General features: G+C 45.1%; 1 protein-coding gene across 1 annotated transcript in view; it reads right to left on the bottom strand.

Moving 5' to 3' along the window:
* The window catches only part of DIP2C (disco interacting protein 2 homolog C), a 136,331-nt gene that overhangs the window by 37,382 nt on the left and 73,464 nt on the right, over window positions 1–25,485 (bottom strand). The window contains exons 25-27 of the mRNA XM_031652570.1: window positions 24,528–24,658; window positions 13,975–14,143; window positions 11,573–11,743 (exon numbers count right to left, since the gene is read on the bottom strand). Of these exons, the coding sequence (XP_031508430.1) occupies window positions 11,573–11,743; window positions 13,975–14,143; window positions 24,528–24,658 (471 nt within the window). The remainder of the gene's footprint in view (window positions 1–11,572; window positions 11,744–13,974; window positions 14,144–24,527; window positions 24,659–25,485) is intronic.

Here is a 25,485-nt window from a genome sequence, read left to right as displayed (position 1 = left end):
ATCTCAGGTGAAGATATACAGACTCACATCCCAAATATCAGCACAGAAAACACAAAACAGGACTAATTTTAGCATTTAAGCTGACTGGTGATTTTACTATTTAGCAATTCACACACCATAATATTAGCACAACCTAGTACTTGCACATAGGGCTACAGTAAGTAGAAATGTGTGAAAGAATGAACAAACTCCAAAGACCTGATACTGGGCTTATGTACTACGCTGGGTAAAAAAGCTTAGGTTGTATGTCTCCAGGCAAACGACACTCTTCAAATTGAAAGGGAAAATGACACAAAAATTTGACTACCTCTTTGTACTCCTATTTCCAAAAGAATTTCTCTATTTGCATTAAAATGTGGGGGCTGTGGAAATGTCACCGGCTTAGAGAAGCCTTCATGATGTACTCCAAGTGATCGTTTCAAAACGATTAGCTAAATATGACAGGTCCCTGCCCTAAGCCCTCTAACAATTTCCCACTGATCTTGGGAAAAGGACCGGCGCTTGGTGCAGCCTTCTGTCGTCCTCCCTCTCTGGCCACCCTGGCCTCTTCCCATCTTTCCTGACCCCTCCAAAGTTGCAGGGGCTTCAGCTCAGCTTCCCTGGCCAGAGTGCTCTTCCCTCTGCACTCTCGTCACCGCTAACTCATCTTTCTTAACTCGGCACCAGCCAGCATTCCCTTAAAGAAGCCTGACAGGGAGGTTGGCCTCCCTGTGCTGCACCGGATCACCCAGCAGCTGGACGCCATCCTTCACAGGGTCTGTGGCCAATGTCCGCCTCTCCTGGGCACGGGAAGGCACCAGGACAAGGCTGGGTCTGTGCTCATCTGCTACCCCCTGCTGTGAAATACCCTAGATTAGGTAACAGGCTGTTCACAGCTCTGGAGTCTAGCAAATCCCAGATCGAGGCACCTGCAGAGTGGATGAAGATGCTCCTTTAGGGCGGAAGTCTCATTCATGAGGGCTCCATCCTCATAATCTAATCACCTTCTAAAGGCCTCATGTCTTATATTACTGCGTTAGGGATTATAGTTCGACATAGATGGTTTGGAGGGGGGACACAGACATTCCAACCTCAGCAATCACGTCATCCACAGTTCATTTACTTGTCACGTCCTTATTGGTGCGATTGCTGTTGGTTCTTTACTCGTCCCTTTTGTTCTTTGTTCCTCCCTTCCTGCCTCCTTTTCTCATGAATAGAAAGAATATTTGTGGTATTTCATTTTACCCTCTGTGTATTTTTTGCATGATTTATTGCATTCTATCCTCACATAGCGTTATGCATTATGAAAATGAAGATTCTTGCAATGGTGCATTTCCAGGGCCCGACTTCCTGTTGTCTCATCTGTTATTCCTACACACATTATGAACACCTCAGCAGTTCATATTTTTAAACGGTTAATACTTTTAAAACAAACTAAAAAATATTTACATGTCTACATATTGATAGATTCTAAAACATTTTCTTGTATTGACTCTTTTCAGTGTTCTTCATTTCTTCTTAAAAATTTGGGCTTCATTTTGCTATCATCTGTTTTCATCCCGAGACATTCTTACGATTTCTTGTGATGCGTATTTGCTGATGGATTCTCTAGGTTGGCTAAGTATCTGCTTTTCTCTTCCATTCTGAAGGATCTCCTGCTTCCAGCATTTCTGATGAGAACTCAGTGTTGTTTTTATTACTTCCCCCTACTTAGCTTTATTTCTGCAGGGGCTTTAAGATCGACTCTGCCATCGACTTTCAGTGTTTGGACAACAATGTGTCTGGGTGTGGTTCTTCTCATTTACTGTGCCTGGAGTTCACTGAGCTTCCTGAATCTTTGTGTTGATTCTTCCCTTCGCTCCTGGCCATAGTTCTTCAAATTGTTCTCTTGCCCCATTTTCTCTCACCCACTCCTGCGGGGGCTCCGATCACTACAGGTATGTTAGACCCACGGGCCTCAGACACACTGTTCCACTGTATTTTCATGCCTTTTCTCCTTGTTTTATGCTTAGGTCATTTCTATTGGTCAGACTTCAAGTTCATTCAATGTCTTTGCTGTATCTAGTCTCCTATTAAACCATGGGAATTTTATTTCCAATACTAATTTTCATTTCCAGCATTTCCATTTTGTTTTTTTCATAGTTTTTATCCTTCTGCAACACCCCTCACCTCTTCATAGATGTTGTAGACCTTTTCAACAAATTCCTGGCCTCACCTATCACAGCTATTCCAAAGTCTCTGATAATTCCAGCATGTCTCTTCCACTGACTGTTTTAGGGGCCGTCTCCTCTCATGAACATGAGTCCAATTCTCTTGCTTCTTTGCAGGTCTTTTAAATTTTGATTATATAACACAATGTTTTATGAACAACGAAGACTGTATTTAAAAGAACAGTAAATATTAAATAACATTTATCCCCAGAAAAGAATTTACAAGTCTACGGGCAGGACCCGGATGCTGGGCCTGACACTGACCCTGGAAGTCTTCTATGCTTCACGGCGAGGACCTGCTTTCCAAACGGCGGGAGACTCCGCCCACCACTTCGCTGTTGGCTCTTCAGGTAACTGGGTGATTCTCTCTTCAGTCTCACCCCCAGCTTCTTCTATTCCACTGCCACACCCCCAGCCTTTGGAAGGCAAATATATTACACATGGTGAAGGGCAAGGGCGCTGCAGAGGGATGTGCTATGCCCTCATCCCACCTCCGTTGTTGAAGCATGAGTGGAGTTCCCACAGTGATCTGGGCCACCCTGGAGGGGTAGCCAGCAGCTCTGCTGGGTGATCCGGGCCGCCCTGGAGGGTGTAGCCAGGGCTCTGCTGGGTAATCTGGGCCGCCCTGGAGGGGGTAGCCAGGGTTCTGCTGGGTGATCCGGGCCGCCCTGGAGGGGTAGCCAGGGCTCTGTTGCTCACCTCCCAGCCCTCAGGAGCCCCTGCCTTTTGCACACTAAAGGTCCAGAGTGCCTCAGAGAAAATGGATCCACTTTTAGGGCTCCCCTGGGATTCTCATCTACCTTGCTAACCAGATACTGCCATTTACGTTTTTTAAAAAGTTCAGAAACCTTTTGCTTTATCATTTTTTATGGTAAATTCTTTCTCCTGGTTCCTCTGCCATGGGAAAAGCCACACACAGGTCTCTTTTCTCCTCGGAAGAAATTTAATTCATTTACATTTGAGTCTTCAACTCTCTGATGGATCTTAAAAACGATGAATCTGTGTATTAACCAGATTGTTCCAATGGTTATGGTCGGAACAAGAGTCTCTTGTGACTTCTACATCTCAATAAAAAATGGAATTGAGAAACCTTCAAAAAATTTGCAAAAATCACATTGAGCTTGTTTCTATGTTTGGCATCCAATGGATGGATCTGGATGTTGTCATCAGGCGTTGATGCAGGTGACAGACTGTCAGGAAACGGGGGGCTCTGGAATGGATTACTGGTGGGGTGGGGGCCACAGACAGTGTGAACCCAGCTCAGGCCACCCACCAGCAAACTGGTCATCAGGAGCACCACACACTGGCTTTCATAAAGTTTGACTGAAGCACGGCAATGCCTGCTCATTTACATATTGCCTATTTCTGCTTTGAGTGGCACAGCAGAGCTGAGCAGCTGTGCAGGAAGCACCATGAGGCTGGCAGCCTGGACGCCGTGCTCTGACACTTGAGAGAGAGGGCCTGGGAAGGCTTTAGCTTTGGGGCTGCCGAGTCACAGAGCAGACGAAAGCACCCAGACGGACGCAGCACAACTGTTTTGTTGTACTGACTGAATGATGAACTCAGATTCTTGTTTTTTGGTTCAAGACACAGACTAAAAGCCAGGAATGTTCTGTGACTGTGACAGAGAATCCCTCGCTGAAAGCCAGGCGAACACTTGAGGCTGTGGAGTTAACCCCTCGGACCCTCTTCACGATCTCCTGGGTCCCTAAGACTCTTCTGGTGGTGATTCCAACATTCCTGGAGACAGATGGAAAGACTCACTTAGCAACCTGCAGATCCCACATGATTATCTGTTCAGTGCAGTGTCCACCAGCGCCTAGGGCACGTGAGACATCCAAAAACACTGGTAGAAGAATTTGAATGTTCCTCCTCTTTTCTCTCTCTTCATCCCTCAATTGTAAATTTTACAATTCCATCTGTAGGTCACAGAATGCCAGTGATGGAACTGGAGGAAGAGGAGGCATCACCTAGAAAGCCGTGGGTTTGACGCTGGTCATGGTAATTCCAGAGGCTTTGGCTTGTTTCCCCTTTGCATGAAGGGCAAGTGCCTGAGTAGATGTAAAAGCAGCAGCTGCATCACGGTGGTTTTCTAGGGCTGTGGAGAGCATGAGGGCAGGACGAGAATGCAGCGATGCTGGGCAGCGAAAGGGAGGGGCGGGAGCAGCCGCCAGCTGTCACAGTTTAGTCACCGTACATCTCTACCTTCCTCCTGTATCAGGAGAACTCCACTTTTTGAGTCCTGTTTGGATACAGAGCCCTTGTGGCTCTACAGGAAGTAAAAATACCAGAAGACCCCTTCCCAGCCTTCCTGGAAGCTAGGGTGTGGGGAGATGACTAACCAGTTGCATCCATTTACAGGACAAGGCAATTGGGCTCTTGCTGTCAGCAGTGAAGGTGTCCTGACATGATCCAGGTTTGGGGAATGCCATGCTGGTGGGGAAGTCTCGTGTTCACCAACAAGGTCAGCAGTGCAGACTTCATGTTCTCCTCACAAGAACATGCTACTGCACAAGCGGTTCCTAGACACAGGGTCCCAACGCTGGTCCTACTCCCTTGGTGGTTCTGAGAGCCACCTATTGGTGCCTCAAATTGCCAAAGGAGGTTTCCATTGCTTACAGGTCAGAAAGCTGACTGATGTGCAGGGTACCTGGAAGACGGTTTCCATGATCCCCAGCACTGGCTGGGACGCCGTGTAGCAGGAGAGGGCGTGAAGTTCCCGCTGACGGTGGCTCATTCCCTGAGGCTTTCAAAATCCCCAACAGCACCTTATTTATTTCCTTCACCTAAAAGCAGTGTAGGGGGACAAGGAAACTGGGAAACTGAGAGCTCAAGTTAATGCAAGTCTTATTATAACTTTATTTTGAGAATTACTTAAGATTTACATCATCTCCTGAGACTTCCACATTTCTTTTCCTTTTTTTTTTTTGATACAGTCTTGCTCCATCGCCCAGGCTGGAGTACAGTGGCACGATCTCAGCTCACTGCAACCTACACCTCCCAGGTTCAGGCGATTCCCCTGCCTCAGCCTCCCGAGTAGCTTGGATTACAGATGTGTGCCACTGAACCTGGCTAATTTTTGTATTTTTAGTAGAGACAGGGTCTTACCATGTTGAGCAAGCTGGTCTTGAACTCTTGACCTCAAATGATCCACCCGCCTCAGCCTCCCACAGTGCTGGGATTACAGTGTGAGCCACCATGCCCGGCTCACTTCTTTCAACAATCCATGACTCTTTCTATTACTAGGGTGGCTGTATTTCTCTTTCGTTGTGTGAGTTTCAAGAGTTAAGGGTCACTGCAATAGTTACTATTGATTTAATCCCACAAAGCTACTTATAATAAAGCTGCCCTCTTAGATAAATCAGGTATTTTTCTATATAATAAAAATCAAAGTTTCTGTTGATGTTTTTTTCCTAGTAAATAAACAACCGAGGTGTCTTTTGGAAAACAGAAGACCTCATGTTTTTCTTCCCTTCTACTAGAAGGAGGATGCTAATTTTTCTGTTACAGTGAACAATATCTCTAAATCTAATGCAACAAGAGACCTTCCAGTTTACATTTCTGAAGAGTAATTGTGGCTGTGAGAAATATATTTCCAAGTAATAAATGACACCTTCTAATAATACTAAAAGAAATTTATGTGAAAGCTAATTAAACACAGAAGTCATAATTTGATCTTTCTAATGTCCACTTTTATCATAAATTCAATAAATTCAAATTGTTTTAAAGTCATTTTTACAGCTAAAGATTCTGGGAAATGTTACTCCTAAGAGTAACAAATAGCTTTTACTTCTAAATTTTGTTCTGTTTTTACCTCCTAGCTTTGTCAATTAGGAAAGTTCACTTCTCAGGGCCTCCATCTCTCATCTTCAAATGACTGAAAGGGCCCTTACGGAGCATGGGAAGACCTAACTAGACGCTGTCTGAATCCAATGGTCAGACCTAACTAGACGCTGTCTGAATCCAACGGTCAGACCTAACTAGACGTTGTCTGAATCCAACAGTCAGACCTAACTAGACGCTGTCTGAATCCAATGGTCAGACCTAACTAGACGTTGTCTGAATCCAACAGTCAGACCTAACTAGACGCTGTCTGAATCCAACGGTCCAATGCAATGACTAAAGAATGTATTTTTCCGGTGTGAATGTCTCTTAAGGTGCAAGCCCCAGACTTCCTATTTGAGATGAAAATGCTGTTAGAAGGTTGAAGAATAGTAAACCCTGGGTTTTCACTTGCAAGGAACAGTTACAGATGTCGTATGAGCTTTTAGCTGGTGAAGATTCACACCAGGGGTTCATTTTAGAGAAAATTCATCATGCCAAGTCATTTTCCACGGGAGACTACACTCTAGTCAAGTAACTATATGTTTCATTTCTCTAATGTAAATTGTATTTATTACACAGATTGGCAGTTAAAAGAATCAACTTTGGGAGACCGAGGCAGGAGGATCATGAAGTCAGGAGTTTGAGACCAGCCTGGCCAACATGGCAAAATCCCGTCTCTACTAAAAATACAAAAATTAGCTGGGCGAGGTGGCAGGTGCCTGTAATCCCAGCTACTTGGGAGGCTGAGGCAGGAGAATTGCTTGAACCCAAGAAGCAGAGGTTGCAGTGAGCTGAGATCATGCCATTGCACTCCAGCCTGGGTGACAAGAGCAAGATTCCATCTCCCAAAACAAACAAACAAACAAAAAACCCCAGAATCAAATATCAGTGCTTTCACAAAATGTATACAACATCAAGAAGTGACTGTGATGATGTGAGATGGCACTGGACACTCAGGGAGGGAGATTCTTTTGTAAAACTGTGCTCTTGGTTGATTGTGGTGGCTCACATCTGTAATCCCAGTGCTTTGGGAGGCTGAGGTGGGAGGGTCACTTGAGGCCAGGAGTTCAAGATCAGCCTAGGCAACACGGTGAGACCCTGTCTCTACAAACAATAACTACAACAACAAAGAAAAAACTGTGTTCTGTAACACAGCTACTCACAGAGCAGAAGAGACATGCATATGTTGATAAATAACTATAAAGCAGGTGGAAAGTGCAAAGGAGGAAGAACAAAGTACGCTGGCAATTCAGAGGAAAGAGAGCATTGCATCTGACAGAGGTTGAGAAGGCCCCATGGAGGGGACCCATGCGGAGAAGCAGGACAAGGGCAGAGGAGAGTCCATCCAGGCCGAGCAGTGTCCGGGTTATGAAGCAGAAGGAGGAAAGACTGCATGAGAAAGTGGCTTAGGAAAAACTGCACGAAGGGGAGGCAGATGCTTGGGGCTGGATGGTGGGAGGACCAGAGCACCACTGATGGAGCCGATTTTTGCAAAGTAAAAACAAATGCCCAGTGTGTCTCTGTACACCTGTAACGTTTCGTGTATCAGGTATGTTTTAAAAAGTGCCTGTCCGGGTGCCAAGTCAGCACTGGTAAAACTGCACGCGGCTTCCCCCTTGAGGATGCAGCACTGCTCAGTAGCACCGGAAAGGCCTTTAAATCCTGCAGTAATAATACTCATGAACTGCGCAGCTCAGCCTTCCCTGAAGACCAGGACCCCCTCTGACAGTGATGACCCTGACACCTCCTAAGCCCTGTTGCACACAGGTGAGGCTCCCTCTCTCTTTTGGACAATGTTCCTTGCTGAGTTTGCTCCCTATCTCCTGCAGACAAAACTCTTTCCTCGCTCCATCAGGCTTCCTCCACCAGAGCACAGTCAGGGAAGGCCTGCGGGGGCTCCAGCGAAGCCAGGAGAAACCAGCGCTGCTAGAACGCAGTCAGTCAGGGGCGCCGGGGCTCCAGTCGGGAAACCAGCGCTGTTCGAATGCAGTCAGTCTGAGAGCAGACACCCCCCAGCTTCCATACTCATTCACAATGCTGTTGCTTCAAACTGAAAACTACATTTTTCAATATCTTTAAATATTTAGGTACAAGGTTTGGAATTTTGGGAGTATCTTAATTTTTTGTTTTTTATTTTTTACATCAAATGATTAATTGTGATCATCTCAGGGTAGATGGGTTTATGAGTGTTATTTATAAGCTAAAAGTATATTTTCTGATTTTGTTTTCTAAAATATTCTTGTATAAAGAAAAATAAATTCAAAGTACACAAAATTCAGAAACATTTCAGGCTTTCCTTACTACCACTCGTAAGCACTCAGTGTACATTTACTGTATCAGGCATGTCCTGTGTGCTGGGCTCTGTGGAGAGCCAGGCAGCGAGAGGTGGTATCTGCCTCTGGATCCTGGGCTTCTCCCGCTCTGCTTGTTTGCTATCACCAACATGTAAAATTTTGCAAAAATTCCAGAAAATGAGTGTTTCCAAAGACCAGCTCTGCCTGAAGCCTTTTCACTTACGGTTGCCTTCACTGGACTTTTGCATGGCTCCGCCCTTCCAGTGTGCTCTGCTGAAGTGTTCCTGACCGCCCTCCCCCAGAATGCCTCCCCATGCCCATGGCACTCTAGCCTCTCACTGCTCACTTACTAAGAATGAGTCGCTTCCTGAAAAAATTACCTACATGCCTACTGTCCATCTCACTATGAGAAATGTTTGATGATGGCACAAACTTTGTCTTAAGTTTCTTTGTAGTAAAATTTGACCTAGGCTGACATGAGCCCCTTTAAGTCTGGGTCTCCTGCCCTTCCCTGCTGCAGGAACACTGGCACATGTGATACTGAACTGTGGCATCATGCATGGCATCTGTGCCACGTCACCTCTCACAAAGCCAGAAACCTAATTCTGAAGCGCACCTGCCCTCAAAGCTTCAGGCAAAGGGAGGTGAGCCTGCATTGCTTTGTACATAAATTTAATTTCTCTCTGCTAGTAGACACTTGGATACCTCCAACTATTTTCCAATACTATTCTGATAAGGACATGCTGACCGAAAGGAGTTACGAATAGGTCAAGCAGAAAACTGAACATGGACAAAAATGCTTAAAGATGCTGCCAAGATTGCAAAATAGTGCCACGACCCATGATTAGCAATATTGAATTTTGACTCAGCGGTCATACTGATGAACTTGTCTTCTGTACAAGAACATATTGCTATTTCCCATTAAGAATACAGAACTGGGCTCAGCACTCTCACAGGGCACATTCATTCAACATCCAGCACATGTCCGGCCCCGCCCTGGTGCTGAGGTAAGGCTGGTGGCACACTTCAGAGCCTCGCGGAAACACCAGCACGCCAATTGTTCTTCAGGCCGTCACTTTCCTGCAATTTTCTTCTTTCACCTCCATGTTTTCGTTCGTTTTTAGTGTATTTTATCTCTCCCACTGAGCGTACTCCTTCCCTGTAAACCATCTTAAAACATTTTGGGGCCAGGCGCAGTGGCTCACGCCTGTAATCCCAGCACTTTGGGAGGCCGAGGCGGGCGGATCATGACGTCAGGAGATCGAGACCATCCTGGCTAACATGGCAAAACCCCATCTCTACTAAAAATACAAAAAATTAGCCAGTCCTGGTGGCGGACGCCTGTAGTCCCAGCTGCTGGGGAAGCTGAGGCAGGAGAATGGCGTGAACCTGGGAGGTGGAGCTTGCAGTGAGCCGAGATCGTACCACTGCACTCCAGCCTGGGCTACAGAGCGAGACTCCATCTCAAAACAAAAAAAAACAAAACAAAAACAAAACAAAAAAAAAACCCATTTTGGATCCAGGTGGATAGAAATAAATAATAAATGAAAAAGTAAAGAAGAAAATAAATGTACGTACTCTACAAGAGGCCAATTTTGCAACACAGGTTGAACTCTGCCACCTGTTGGAGGGCGCAGTGCTAAGTGTTACTCTCTGCTCTTCTCCCTTCAGCCCCACCCCGACATTTTAAGAGACAAAGCCAGAAGCAGCAGCCTTGCCGTGGCCAGTGCCCGTCTCTCACAAATCACTGATTTGCTCTTGCCCGGGGGTCCCTGTCACTGGTGGGCAGAGACAAGCGGGACGTCACACTATTGCTGAACTGATTTAAGAAGCAGACTTCTGCCTTTCCTGTTTCTCCTAATGGGATCGATGGTGATAAACGTTTATGAGGAACAGAAAAAGGTGAATAGGGAGAGAAAACTTCAATATTTTAAGAACTAGGTTGGTAAGATAAATCTAATTCTTCAGATGTCCTCTTAGAAAAGGGTATTAATTTTAATCATAGGACAAGGTTTACCTGACTCTTGAGATAAATTTGGTAATTTATAATTTCTTAAAAATGAAGCTATTGTAATAATTAAGAGAAGGAAGACAGAAGCAAGGAACATCCCATGTATGAAAAATTTTTTAAAAAGGCCAGGTACAGTGACTCATGTCTATAATCCCAGCACTTTGGGAGACCAAGCCAGACAGATCATTAAGTTGATGAGATCAAGACCAGCCTGGGCAACATGGTGAAACCCTGTCTCTACAAAAAATACAAAAATTAGCCAGGTGTGGTGGTGGGCACCTGCGGTCCCAGCTACTCGGGAGGCTGAGGTGGGAGGGTTGCTTGAGCCTGCCTGGGAGCGTGAGCGGGGGCAGGGGGGTCGAGGCTGCAGTGAGCCGCGATTATGCGTCATTATGCCACTGCACTCCGGCCTGGGTGACAGAGTGATACCCTGTCTCAAAAAGGAAAAAGAAAAAAGAAAATCAAGAAAATCTTTCTGCAGCCACTTTTTCTGAAATGATCCTGGGCAGAGAGGAGGTTCCCTCCTCTGACCTAGTGGCTAACTCCAAGCACCTGGACAGGCATGAAACGCGCAGACGGAGCCTTCAGAGGCTCACCCAGCAGCAACCTTAAGCAATCACTCTGGGACCACAAGTAGGGCAGCAGGTGAGCAGAGAGGGAGGTGGAGGTGACGCCCGCCAACCATGTGCCTCACCAGCACCTGCGGAGAGGGGAGCCCTTCCTCTTCCAGGAACCAGATCTGCAGCTCTGCCTGGGGCTCCTCAGCCACTGTTAATGCAAGGCTGTCTTGCCAGAGCCCCTTCACATACGCCCGCTTCGCACAAGTGCAGCTTTGCTGTTTCTACACGGCCACTGCAGCAGCAAATCCCAGAACCTGCTCAATGTAATTAAGTTCTTCCTACAGAGATCGTCTGCACACATGAGACCAAGTACTTCGAGGGACTGGTTTCTTGATCTGTCTAGTATCTAATCTTTAAAAAGTCCGACAGCAGAGGTCTGGACAAACTGTTCCTCCTGTCACAAAAGTTACAATGTTCCAGGACACAGTAAGTGCTATGAATGCTTGTTATGAATATGGATACGAACGCAGACTGTAGTGTAAAAACACAGAGATCTGCACCAACCGCATGCGTGTGACTGAAAGATCTCTTCTGAAGGTAGCTAAGCATCAGCCCAGGGAGACACCTGGAGCCAGTCGGCCACGCCCACCCCGGGAGCTTCCAGCTCGGCACCGTGATATCGGCGAATCTCACCTGCAAGCAAATCGCCAGGTTCACCCTGCAACCGAACGAGGTGCTGACGGCCCGCGGGTGAAGGCCCAGGTCCTTAAACAGCTTTGAGAACGACTGTGTGAGCGCGATCCGTGGCCGCTCTTCCGCCACGACCACGCAGGTCCTCACTCGGGACAAGTCCAGCCCTCGCGCCTGGAGATAACGACAGAGAAATCAAGTCAGCCCCCACGGGCCGGCCGAGCTTGGAGTGAGCCGCAGACGCCTTCCCTCGGATCCCCACATAAACACTGGAAAACTCAACACGGCGATGCCTTTCCAGGGCCGCCTGTGTCCACTTCGTTAATGTAACAAACCCACAGTGGTGAAAAAGCACTCACACAGCTATTCAAATGATGAAGAACAAACAGCCGCCTGGAGCCACAGCAAGAACTGTGATGAGGAGACAGGTTGAGGAAAAGCAACTTCCTGGATGAGACGATTAAAGGCAGTTCGGGAAAGGAGAAGCATTTGATATATTCTTCTGGGCATGGATGTACCAGAACACACACTGGAGAGGAATGGGGAAAATCTACATATTTTAAAGAGATGGGGTCTTGCTATGCTGCCCAGGGGAGCTGAACTCCAGGGCTCAAGTGACCATCCCACTTTGTGGTCTCCCAAGTAGCTGGGACTACAGGCATGTACCACCACACCCAGCCTGAAAACCTGCATTTTAATATGTAGGAACAGAAACCTAAATTTTTAGACTTCATAGACAGTGCTCCATTTATGCCCCATTACACCAAGAATTTATTCTCACTCTCAGCGTGTCTGTTTCTACAGTAAGCATAAGATTAAGAACATCTCAGTTTCCACACCAAATTCAGTCAGCTGAGCACAACAGCAAAAGTCATACAAGGATTTCAAGGAGTTAAGCACAGCTCACTCTGTGGCACTGCCCGGGCCAAGAGGGAAAACAAGGGAGTGATAGGAACGGCTTGTGAATGTGAAGGCGAACCGTGAATGACTGTCTTGGAGTGGAAGCCAGAGCTGCTAAGAGGGCGGCCACCAAAACCCCAGCCGTCAGGTCCTTCGAGTCCTTTCCAGGCAGCCTCAGCCCACGGACCACTGACAAGGGTCCTGAGCAAGGAGGACACACAGCTCTAGCTGACTTCAACACTCGTGCTGAGCATACAGACATGACTGCACACACAGAGGTAAACAGGAAAAACTCAAGTCTGGGGAATACGAATCACGTATTCACATGCGCGCATGTCTGAGAGGTAAAGCATATGCAGCTGCAATAGCAGGTCTGAAGCCAAAGATTATAAATTTGGCTCCAGGTTCGTTCAACCTAAGAACCTGGAGAAGTCGCTTAATTTCTCTGTGATGTAAGTTCCTCAGCTTTAAAATGGAGACAATAACGGCTCCTATTTTAAAGAGCTATTGTAATGATGAAATGAATACGTAGTGACCCTCAACTATGTCATTATTTATTCTGGTTATTTATGTATGTGCCAACAGGAAGGTCATGAAAATGTACTCACTTTTTAATACAATATAGATGAACATGAATAATGCTGTGTAACTTTTTCCTATATAAATATAGAACTCAAAATGACTGCACAATTACTTATATTACATAACATTATCTTGAGTTTTGTTTTCCTGTTCAAGCTTTATGCATTAGGAAAACAATGCAGGACGGATAAATGTACTGTTGCACTATTGATCTGTGTGTGGATGCCACAAACACAAACACAATCCATGTATATACGAAGACAGACACACAATCCAAACAGTACAAAGTCAGTTGAAATTTAGTCAAAACTGGTCATATGATTATTCCCTCCTAGTTACTTGGAGCTAAGTACTACTTAATTTACCAGGAAGATATACCTATCAAAACATCATTGGTTTAAATGGAGGGAAATACCATTATTCTTACATAATGGCAGTTACTTAAAAATAAAACACAACACTGTTAACTTAATTGTAAAATGAATTGAGCTTAGGGTCCAGACCCACCAATCAGGGTCTCCAGCAAAAACAGAAGTGAGTGGCTAAATTCAAACCTACCTTCGTAAATACCAGTGTCAGAACAAGTTAACATCACCTCAGAGCTTCTGAGCACCGAACACTTCAGAACACTGAATCCACCCAACAAAAACATCAAATTTAGGACCTTTCAAGTCAACCCAGAGGAATGATAGGCATTGAAAATATTTTACATTCTGGTTTGTTACTGTCTGTGGTCGTGGGGAAATAGTCACATTAAAAACGTTTTCATATAAAGGCAGTTTGCAAGCTTCAGGTGACGTTAGATTAAACCCAGGCTTTTTTTTTGGAGGACTGTTTTAACTTCACCCAATCACAGACGTGCCTTCTTAGAAACGAGTCCCTGTGGGCTCGCGGGGCGCTGAGCTGCCAAGGGAGCCGCTTACCTTAAGGGACTCTGTTTGCGAGCCCAGCCCCTTGGTGCACAGCTCCATCACGGAGTAGGAGCAAAACGTGTCTCGGACTTTGTACTGACTCACGACGAGAAGCCACAAGGCGGGGCTGGTTTCGAGCTCGGAGGGTGGGATCAGGAGGGACTGGTGCCCAGAATACACACTGCAGAGAAAGAGGAGGCTGTCAGGACGGGAGCTCAGCAAGGCTGGAGGGCTCAGGGCAGCGCTGACTCCAAGGAAGAGGAGGACTTAGAACAGCCTGTGCTGCCATCTGTAGAAGGGGACAGTAAAACCGACGCTGCAAACTGCAACCGTGTTCACACGAAAGCCTTCTGAAAAGCACATATGTACTACAGAATCATGAGGCAGTTACCACCACTTTGAACACACATTTAAGACTACTAAATGCTGTGATGCTCTGACGTCTCTCAGAACTGTGACGTCTCTCAGACCTGTGACGTCTCTCAGACCTGTGACATCAGCAAACTGGATCCTCTTAGTAGAAAACACAGGGTTCAAATTTTGGTCCAAAAAAGTCTAGCTTCAGAACAGGAGCTGGCAAACCACAGACACTTCCTGTTTTTGTAAAGTTTTATTGGAACAGGGCCAGCCACCACCACTCATTTGTTTAAATATTGTCTCTAGCAGCTTTGAGATGAGTGATAATAGAGACCACAGAACCTAAAATGTTTACCAAACAGCAATTTAAGAAAGAGTAGGCCTATACCTGGTTTAGAAAACTGACAGCCAGGGTGAAAAAAAGACAATTATGGTAAGTAAAGTTAGTCACTCAATCTTTTTAAGTTCAGATTTTTATTTAAAAATGATCCCAACAAATCACCAAACAGAAGAAAGAGAGAAAATATAAGCATTCTTTAATTTTACCTTCATATGAGAGAATAGATTTAGAGAAATGAAGCAGTGATAAGTTACATATTTTAATTTATCATCAATTGATGGGGTAAGTGTGGATTTAATAAACAACTTGTCAAAACTACATTTTTAATGGTTTTTTTTACTACTATGAATTCACATTAATAGATGCCATACATTAAAATAACATATCCCAGATAAATCACGTTCTAAGATTTAAAAATTAATAAGAACGTTCTGTTGCCCAGGCTAGAGTGCGGTGGTATAATCATAGCTCACTGTCACCTCAAACTCCTGGGCTCCAGCGATCCTCCTGCCTCTCCTGAGTCGGCAGGACCACAGGTGCACACCACCATGCTTTTTTTTTTTTTTTTTTTTTTCCAGTGGTAGGGTCTATGTTGTCCAAGCAATCCTCTCTTGTTCCTGCTGTGGCCATGTAAGACGTGCCTGGGCCTCCCAAAGTGTTGGGATTACAGGCATGAGCCACCATGTCTAACCTACACCTTTTTTTTTTTTTTTTTTTGGAGACAGGGTCTCACTCTGTCACCCAAACTGGAGTGCGGTGGTGTGATCTGGGCTCACTGTAACCTCCGCATTCCAAGCTGAGGCCATCGCCCCACCTCAGCCCCCCAGTAGCTGGGGCTACAGGTGCACAACACCACGCCTAATTTTTTTTTTTTGGGTAGAGACAGGGTTTCGTCATGTTGCCCAGGCTGGTCTCAAACTCCTGGATTCAAGTGCTCCTCCTGTCTTGGCCTCCCAAAGTGCTAGGATGACAGGCATGAGCCGCCACAAGAGGCCTACACAAAATTTTACCAGTGAAATAGCACTATGATTAACAAGTTAGGCCTTGTTAACTACTATGCTATAACACTAAAGCCAGTTCTCTAATGTGGCCAATCTCATTTAGAAATTTTCATAATTGTTTATAAGGAAATCCAGCTAAATAAATGTAAGGAAATTAAGTTGGCTAACAAAATTTATTTCAAACAGGACCCTTAGTATGAAAAACTACTCTTTGGCAAATGTGACAAAAGTGTTTTTGGGCAATTTTCCATTTCTTTCCTCATTCTCTTTTCCAAAGCTTGATTTATTCTTTTCAAAAGGACACAGAGCCCTCTGTGTCCGTGGGTTCCTCACCCCTGGCTTCAACCATGAATCAAAGATGTTTATGAAAAAATCTGCGTCTATACCTAACTCGTAGATTTTCTTGTCACTATTGAACAGCACAGTACAACTATTTACGTAGCATTTACATTGTCTTAGGTATTACAAGTAATCCAGAAATTATTTAAATCATGAGAGAGGAAGTGCACAGGTGATGTGCACATACAATGCCATTTTATGTCAGGGACTTCAGCATCCTCGCTTTTTGGTACCTACGGGGTCCCGGAACCCATCTCCTCCGTGGACACCGAGGGATGACTTTATAGCAAATAGTGACCTTTTCAAGGGTTGAATCCTTTGAGAACAGGGTTAGGCACATAAGGGGTGAATATGAGGCCTCGAATTATTACTCTGCTGTAAATTGGTCATTTAGTCTTAGTTTTAAAAATTTTATTGTGGTAGAACATATGTAACATAAAATTTACCATATTCACCACTTCTTTTCTTTTCTGAGACAGAGTCTTCCTTTGTCACCCAGGCTAGAGTGCAGTGGTGCGATCACAGCTCACTGCAGCCCTGACCTCATGGGCTTCAGTGAGCCTCCCACTTCCCAAGTACCTGGGGCTACAGGCACGTGCCACTATGATGGGCTAATTTATAAAACTTTTCTGTGGAGATGAGGTCTCACTATGTTGCCCAGGCTGGTCTTGAACTCCTAGGTTTAAGCAATCCTCCAGCCTCAGACGCCCAAAGTCATTTTAACCATTTCTAAGTGTCCCTGGAAGTGGATTCCTCAAAAATACACATCAGCATTAATGATTTGCTCTGTTGGAACTGCCAGCAGACAAACGGGCTTGGGTACCCAATGTGAATTCCTGGCTAGAGAATTTGAAATATACTTGTGAAAACGAAATATAGTTTCACCTCCCTCCTCATCCCCATAAATAAGACGTCAACATTAAGAAAAAACAAATCTTGACAGCAGAAACAAATAGAAAACCCAACTCATGATTTCCTACTTGCCCTTATCTCACTCAATACGACAAATGTTGGTTAATTGCTGTATTAGCCAAAATTGATTTTTGCCACTGGTAATAAATTCTGCCATGGACAAGACAAACCTACTTAAGAGCAGGTTGCTTATTCTGAAGACATTATTCTCTGAGAATGTTGGGAACCTGAGCTGTTCTTTAGACCTTAACTTCAAAAAGAATAAAAATGGACATTTGGTAAGTAACATACATTTGTACATTAGCAATTTGATGATTTCGGATTACTAACCTGACAAAACATACCAACAACTGAAAACTCTCCCAACTTGGGAATTCAACAAGACAGGTTCACCTCACCCGGGGGTCCTGGGTGGTGCCCCCTCTGCCAGCAGGCATGCCATCCAGCCCAGGGTCTCCCTACACACTTCAGTTACTGCAGTGAAGCACTTTATTATTTTTTGTTGTTGAGACAGTCTCACTCTGTCACCCAGGCTGGAGTGCCCTGGTGCATTCTCGGCTCAATGCAACCTCCGTCTCCCGGGTTCAAGTGATTCTCCTGCTTAATGCTCCTGAGTAGCTGGGATTACAGGCTCTTGCCACCATGCCCAGCTAATTTTTATATTTTTAGTAGAGACAAGGTTTCATCATGTTGGCCAGGCTGGTCTTGAACTCCTGACCTCAAGTGATCTACCCACCTCGGACTCCCAAAGTGCTGGGATTACAGGCATGAGCCACTGTGCCTGGCCTATTCTAAGAAACCCATCAGCTTTATTTAGGTAAACTTTGCATACCCTAAATTTCATTCATTTTAAGCACAAAATTAAATGGTTTTTAGTAAAATTGAAGAGTTGTAACATTGTCACCACTCTAGAACATTTCCACCTCCTGAAAGGGATCCCCTGTCCATCTGCAGTCAGTCCCATTTCCAGCCTCAGCCACTGTCATCACTGTTTTTATAAACTTGCCTTTTCTGGACACTGCCTACCACACAGCCACACTTCCTTCCCTCAGCAGGTGCTTTTGGGCTGATCCTGCACACAAGCACCCACCTTATGGATGTGGCAGGCGTCCCTTGTTCGTTCACCTGTTGGCGGCACCTGGATTGTTTCCTCGTGTTGACCGAGGTTCCAGGGAACTTACACCAAGTCTTTGAGTGGACGTTCGCTTTTCCTCCTCCTAGGAGGGCAGCTGCTGCGTCTTGCAGCAAGTCTGCTTAATTAAGATCATGCCAAACAGCAGCTCCCCATTTTACATTCCCGTTATCGATGTATGAGAATTCGTTTTTCCACCTTCTTGGCTACTGTTGCTTTGCAGTGTAAGCTTTGAAGTCAGAAAACACGAGCTCCCCAACTTTATTTTCCTATATTTTCGGTGACAGCGTTCTAGTGGGTGTGAAGTGGCATCTCACTGTGGTTTTAATTTACATTTCCCTAATTAATGCTGGGTATCTTTTCATGTCCTGATCGGTCCTTTGTATGTCTTCTTTTGATGAGATATCTATTCAGATCTCTTGCCCATGTTTAAATTATGTTGCTTGTTTGAGTTTTGAGAGTTTATTACATAGGCTGGGTGCAGTGGCTGACACCTGTAATCCCCAGCACTTTGGGAGTCTGAGGCGGGCAGATTACTTGAGGTCAGGAGTTCGAGACCAGCCTGGTGAACATGGCAAAACCCTTTCTCTACTAAAAATAAAAAAAAAATTAGCCAGGCGTGGTGGTGCATGCCTGTAGCTCCAGCTACTTGGGAGGCTGAGGCAGGAGAATCACTTGAACCTTGGAGGCAGAGGTTGCAGTGAGCTGAAATCATACCACTAATCTCCAGCCTGGGCAACAGAGCAAGGCTGTCTCAAAAAAAAAAAAAAAAAAAAAAAAGGGAAAAAGTTTATTACATAGGTGCTTTGAAGTACTTCATGAGATTTATAATTTGCAAATGTTTTTTCCCAGACTGTGGCTTGTCTTTCTAATCATGTCTTTTGATATACAAAAGTTTTAAATTTTATTCAAGTCCAATTTATCAGTATTTATGTAGCGTACCTTTAGTGAACTCTGTGCCTAACCCAAGATTATGAAAATTTACTCTTGTGTTTTCTAAAATTTTTATAATTTTTGCTCTTACATTCAGATCTATGATCCACTTGAACTAACTTATGATGTCAAGGTTTATCTTTTTTCATTTTCATGTGAATGTCCAAATTTCCCAGCATCTGTTGTTGAAAAACTCTTTTCTTCATTGAATTGCTCAGGTAACTTTGTTTAAAAAATTATTTGACCATAAATATAAGGGTTTATTTCTGGACTCTCAATTCTGTTTGTCATATATAATCAGTCTATCTCAGTCTGTCTCTATACCAGTACCATGTTGTTTTGGTTACTGTAGCTCTGCAGTATTTTTGAAATCAGGAATGAGATGTTCTGAATTCTCCAATTTAGTTATCTTATTTTAAAACTGCTTTGACTATTGTGGGTCCTTTATATTCACTTTAGGATATTATCAATTTCTGCTCCAAAAAACCCCCAAAAAATAGCCTGCCAAGATTTCGATAGGAATTACGTTAAACCTATAAAACAATGTGGAGAGAACTACCATTTTAATAATATTGAATTTTCCAATACATGAATATGGGCTGACACAATTTTTAAAAACAGGTGTAATCTTAAAAAGTATTTTGAAACAATCCCATTATATTCATAATTCTCAGATAAACAATCTTCTACTTTATGACAGAAGAAAGCTTTAGGATGAGGACACAAATTATTTGTGTTACTTAACTTTCGAATTATCACAAAGTCATAGAAAAGTTACAAGTACATTTAAAATAATTTTCTCTCCCTTGGATTATCTGATGGTGAGTCACTGACCTGATGCCTAATCCCAGACACCTCAGCGGGAATTTCCAACAAACAAGTCTATTTTCCTCCATAAACAACTAAGCCATCAAAATCAGAAACCAACACATTCCTTCTGTCCCAGCTCAGACCCTATTCAAGTCTCTCCAGCTGTCCCCGATTATATCCTCTGTAGCAAAAGGGTCATTTGTGCAGGCACACTGCGAGTAAGCGGTCGGCTCTCAGCCTCCCTCTGCCCAGAGTGAGTTTCTGGATGTTTCCATGATTCTCATGACACCAGGCTTTGGGAATATTCTAGGCAGGTGCATTGTCCAGTCAGTCCCCTAACTTGGGGGTGCCGATGCTTCCACATGGGGAGATACAGGGCAGGTGTCTTTGACAGGAGTATCGCGGATGCTGTTCTCCTCATCCCACCCGCCATGTGCTGCAGGCTTCACCACCACTGAGGTTTGCCCGGACCACCTGGTTCATGCTTTTCCACCGTGAAGCCTCTCTTTCCTCTAACTACTTCGTGGATGGCTACTATAGAAATCCTCACTTCTCATCAAGCTTTCCATTTGTTCATCTATGTATCTAAATAGTTGGAAAATTTCCTGTATTACTCAAAGTGTTATAATCTGTTGCAATCTTTATTTCTTGAGACAGGGTCTTGCTCTGTCACCCAGGCTAGAGTATAGTGGTGTGATCTCAACTCACTGCAATCTCAACCTTCTAGGCTCAAGTGAGCCTCCACCTCAGCCTCCCAAGTAGTCGGGGCCACAGGCACACATCACTACAGCCGGCTAATTAAAAAAAAAAAAGTTTTTGTAGGCTGGGTGTGGTGGTTCATGCCTATCATTCCAACACTTTGGGAGGCTGAGGTGGGAGGATGGCTTGAGCCCAGGAGTTCAAGACCAGCCTGGGCAACATGGCAAGACCCCATCTCTACAAAAAATTTAAAAATTAGCATGCCTGAGGTCCCAGGATAGCGATGTTTTGGTCGAGGATGGGTCCATGTACAACAGTGGTCTCATGATTCTATAACGAAGCTGAAAAATTTCTACTGCCTAGAGACGTGGCAGCACACATTACTTGCGTTGGTGGTGGTAACTGGTCTAAACCAACCTGTGCTGCCAGTCTTATAAAAGCACAGCAGGTACAATCACGTCTTCAGTTCTGCTTACATGATGCATCACATTTTTTGATTTGCGTATGACACAACCTTGCATCTTGGGGACGAAGTCTACTTGGGCACGGTGGATCAGCTTTCTGATGAGCCCATACAATTCTGTACACAACCTAGTACTTAACCATGATGATAAACAACTGTGCTACTGGTTTATGAAGTTACTGTCCTTTGTTATTTTACAGCATCCTCCTACTTATATAAAAAATAAATAAATAAATTGTAAAACAGCCTCGGCAGGTCCTTCAGGAGGGTCTTCCAGGAGAAGCTATTGTTATCCTAGGAGGTGGCGGCTCCGTACGCGTATTGTCCCTGAACACCCTCCAGTGGGACAAGAGGTGGAGGGGAAGACAGTGACATGGAACACTCTGGCCCTCTGGAGGCCTAGGAAGGTGTGTGTGTGTGTGTGTTGTGGAGGCCTAGGTAGCTGTGTATGCACGTATGTGTGTGTGGTGGAGGCCTGGGCTGATGTGTGTGTATGTGTGGACTGTGGAGTCCTAGGCAGCTGTGTGTGTGTGCATGTGTCTGCATGTGTATTGCAGAGGCCTACGCAGCTGTGTGCGTGTGTGTTGTGGAGGCCTAGGTAGCTGTGCGTGTGTGTGTGCGCGCATGTGTGTTGTAGAGGCCTAGGCTGCTGTGTGTGCCTATTAGTTTTTAACAAAAGCATAAAACATTTTAAAAAATTTAATAGAAAGCAGCTTATAGAGATAAATTATTTTTGTACAGTTGTATAATATGTTTGTGTTTTAAGCTAAGTGTTTTTATAGATGAGTCAAGAAGTTTAAAAAATTAAAATGTTAAGGTTAAAAAGTTACAGTAAGCTAAGGTTAAGTTATTATTGAAGAGCTAAAAACATATTTGATAAACTTGGTATAGCCGAAGTGTCTGGTATTTACAGAGGCCACAACAGTGCGCAGTCACGTCCGGGCCTCACGTCCAGGTGCCACTTACCAACTTGCCGACTCCCCTGGGCAACCTCCACTCCTGCCAGCTCCAGTCACGGGAAATGCCCTACACAGCTGTTTTTCTTTTTTTACCTTCTATACCATCTTTTTACTGTACCTTTTCTGTGTTTAAATATGTCTAGATACACGAATACTTACCACTGCGTTACCACTGCCCAGAGCATTCACTGCACTAACACGCCGCACAGGACTGCGGGCTCGGTATGTCAGGCTGTACCAGCCAGGTCTGTGTAAGCAAACTCGATGTTCACACAACGAAATCGCCCATTTGGAACGTATCTCCATCACTTATTTCTAATCCCCCACACGAAGCTGATCTCCCTGTGCTGCTGCTGATTCCCAGAACAAGCTGACTTCCCCACACTGCACCCTGCCTGGCTCCCACAGCCCATGCCAGGACACCCTCTGTGGACTCCCCTCCTCTGACCTGGGCTTGGGCGCCCTGTGCGGCTGCCCCCGACCAAGACGCCCTCCCCACCCTGCTGCGCTACCGTAGGAGCACAGCCCGAGGACGAGGCCTCGAATGTGACACCCCAGGGCCTCTTCTGCCCGATTCTCTTCCCAGACCTGCTGAACTGCATGGGAAAGGGAAGTCATTATTATGTTTAACTTCTGTATTAGTCATTGTGCATCTAGGACCCAAGTGATTTTTTTGTTTTTCAAAGCAAGTCCATTGGGATCTGTTTCTATAGAGAATTTTTTTTAAATGGACAGGTTTATGGCTATATTTACTGTTGCAAGGGCCATCGACAGAATACTGCAATATCGTGACTTCTGAGTTAATATTTTGCAGGAAAGATGCTTGTTAAAGTTCACTGCAACCTGGACAATCCCTTAACGAGTCTATTGTTATCGTGGGTTCACATCAAAAACTTACTTTCCCTGCCACAAACACCATCTCTCTGGTTTCCACGGGGAGCCAGGCATGGTGAGCTGCAGGCAGGCGGCTTCCATCGCCTGGCTTCAGTTTTACTGGTATACTTTGCCAAATGAAATACGGTCACCCTACAAGGGTAGTTGTTCGGAACAGGCCTCTGCCCTTCAGCTTGGCATGTGTAGCTAAGGCCATGTTCTGAGTGATTTCCCACGAAAAAAAAATTTACAATGTTATTGCATTTTGGACTGAGGCAGAAATCATTAAATATTTCATTTATTCACTTTTATCTGCTTTCTCAAAAAGCTGAATTATCCTAATTAGAACATCGGTATTTTTCAAAAATACAAGATTACATTTTAATCCAACTTAATACTATTAAATATTAGTAATACATTAAAAATATTTGTTCCAGAAGAGTGCTGACAGGAGAAAAAAATCTGACTGGGTGCAGTGGCTCACGAGGGCAAGGCAGGCAGATCACTTAAGGTCACGAGTTCGAGACCAGACTGGCCAACATGGTGAAACCCCATCTCTACCAAAAATACAAAAATTAGCTGGGTGTGGTGGCAGGTGCTTGTAATCGCAGCTACTCAGGAGGCTGAGACATGAGAACTGCTTGAACCCAGGAGGCAGAGGTTGCAGTGAGCTGAGATTGTGGCATTGCACTTCAGCCTGGGTGACAAAGCGAGACTATCTCAAAAAAAAAAAAAAAAAAGAAAAGAAAAAAGATCCACTATAAAGAAAATCATAACCAATTTCATACTGTAGCATCTGTTTTATAATTAATGTATATTCATAAAATATGTGTAAAGAAGATTTATGAGTGAAATTATTTTTATGTTTGTGTTAGCTTTTAAATACCCATTTTTAAAAAAGGGGGAAAGCAGGCGGATAATACAAAACCACTAAAATGCTGACATGTGAAGCCGGATGATGGTCACGGGTGTTTATTACGGAACACGCCCTATGCTTACATGTTTGAAAATGCTCCACTGGAAAATGAACTCTGAAAAACTATACGTCCAATGCTAAGAGTGGATTTTACTGGTAACACCCTTTATCAGGTGGTACGATTGTTGATGGCTTTATTTTATTCCTTATATTATTTTGTATTTTCTAAAATTTCTACAATGAACATGTATGCAAAATCAGACAAAAAAGCCAAGAAACATCCATTTGTTTTTCTGGTCCTTCATTTATCCCATAAATACTTGCCGAGTACCTGCTGTGGGCCAGGCTCCGAGCTGGCTGCTGGGTAGCGTGCCGCACCCCGGAGAATGCTCAGCCCTCCCAGACTCACCTCTGGGCCTGCCCAGCCTGAGCCCTGCAGTAACAGCTGGGGTGAAGCCGGTGGGAGGTAAGAGCCTGCAATGCCTGCTGGCCCAGCGAGAACCCAGGCCCAGCACCATCGCCAAGCTTTATATACATAAGAACCAAGCCTGGAGCCTGGGAGTCTGATGGTCAGAAATAAAGGTCCTCAACAGACAGTTCCCTGAAATGTTCCTCCACTGCTGCAGAAAGTCAAAATCACCCCAGGCACTGCTCTGTCCCGAGAGCCAAGTCCACCAGGAGAGGCAGAGGAGACAGGGGTCAGCCCAGGCATCCTCTGGCAGGGGTCGGGGTGCTGGGACAGTGCTTAGGCTGCCTGGCTGGGTCTAAGGTCTGGAGAGGAAGGTGCACGATTTTTTTTTTTTAATGTAAAGATACAGAGAGGAATCTTACCTGCAGAGGCACCAGAGGACAAATCCCAGTCCACAGTAAGGGTCCAGGCAGATGGCCACTTCTCTAGAGGGGTAAAGTTCACACTGCAGCTTAATGGAACGGCAGAAGGCACTGGTGGCTGCGTGAGACATCTGCAAAACACAAGCCTGCGTTAAACGCGTCAGACCTGACACCGTAAGACACCCGTGAGAAAACAGGGCTGTGTTAAATGCATCGGACCTGACACCGTAAGACACCTGTGGGAAAACAGGGCTGCGTTAAACGCGTTGGACCTGGCACCCTAAGACACCTGTGGGAAACCAAGGCTGCACTGAACGCAGGGGACTTCATACCAAGGGTACCTACAAGACAATAAAGCCACATTAAATGCATGGGGCCCGACACCCAAGACGTCTTTAAGACAGAAAGGCCACACGAAACGTGTGCTGGCCTCGCGCAGTGGCTCATACCTGTAATCAAAACACTTCAGGAGGCCAAGGTGGGATGCTCACTTGAGACCAGGAGTTCCAGGCTGCAGCAAGCTAGGATTACACTGCACTCCAGCCTGGACAGCAGGGCGAGACCCTGTCTCTTCAACAAATTTTAGAGAACAAAACCCAGAAAACAAATGATACCTGGTCCCAAATGCCCAAGGCTGTTTTTAGGACTGGGGACGACTGTCGCCAAGCTGGGGCTATGTCGTGTCTGGGGAATGTGAGTGGCTGATATTTTCACAGGACTTCTCATTTTCAATGAGTAAACCTCACTCAGAACCGCTGGCCCTCCAGGACCTGGCAACGCCAGCTATTCAAAGAGTGCATTTGAACAGCAAGTCACGCAGGAGGTGGTTCTCGTGTGATCCACTCTCCAACACACTGTTCCCCAGGTAGGGGAGGCACCACGGCGCGCTCCCACCTCTGCTGCTCGAGGCCCCGCCTTGTTCGTGGTTATCTCCAGGGCTGGACATAGCCTCTGCTGT

Source organism: Papio anubis, chromosome 11, assembly GCF_008728515.1.
Source record: "Papio anubis isolate 15944 chromosome 11, Panubis1.0, whole genome shotgun sequence".
Taxonomy (NCBI): Eukaryota; Metazoa; Chordata; class Mammalia; order Primates; family Cercopithecidae; genus Papio; species Papio anubis.
This window is presented reverse-complemented; position numbering and strand designations above follow the sequence as displayed.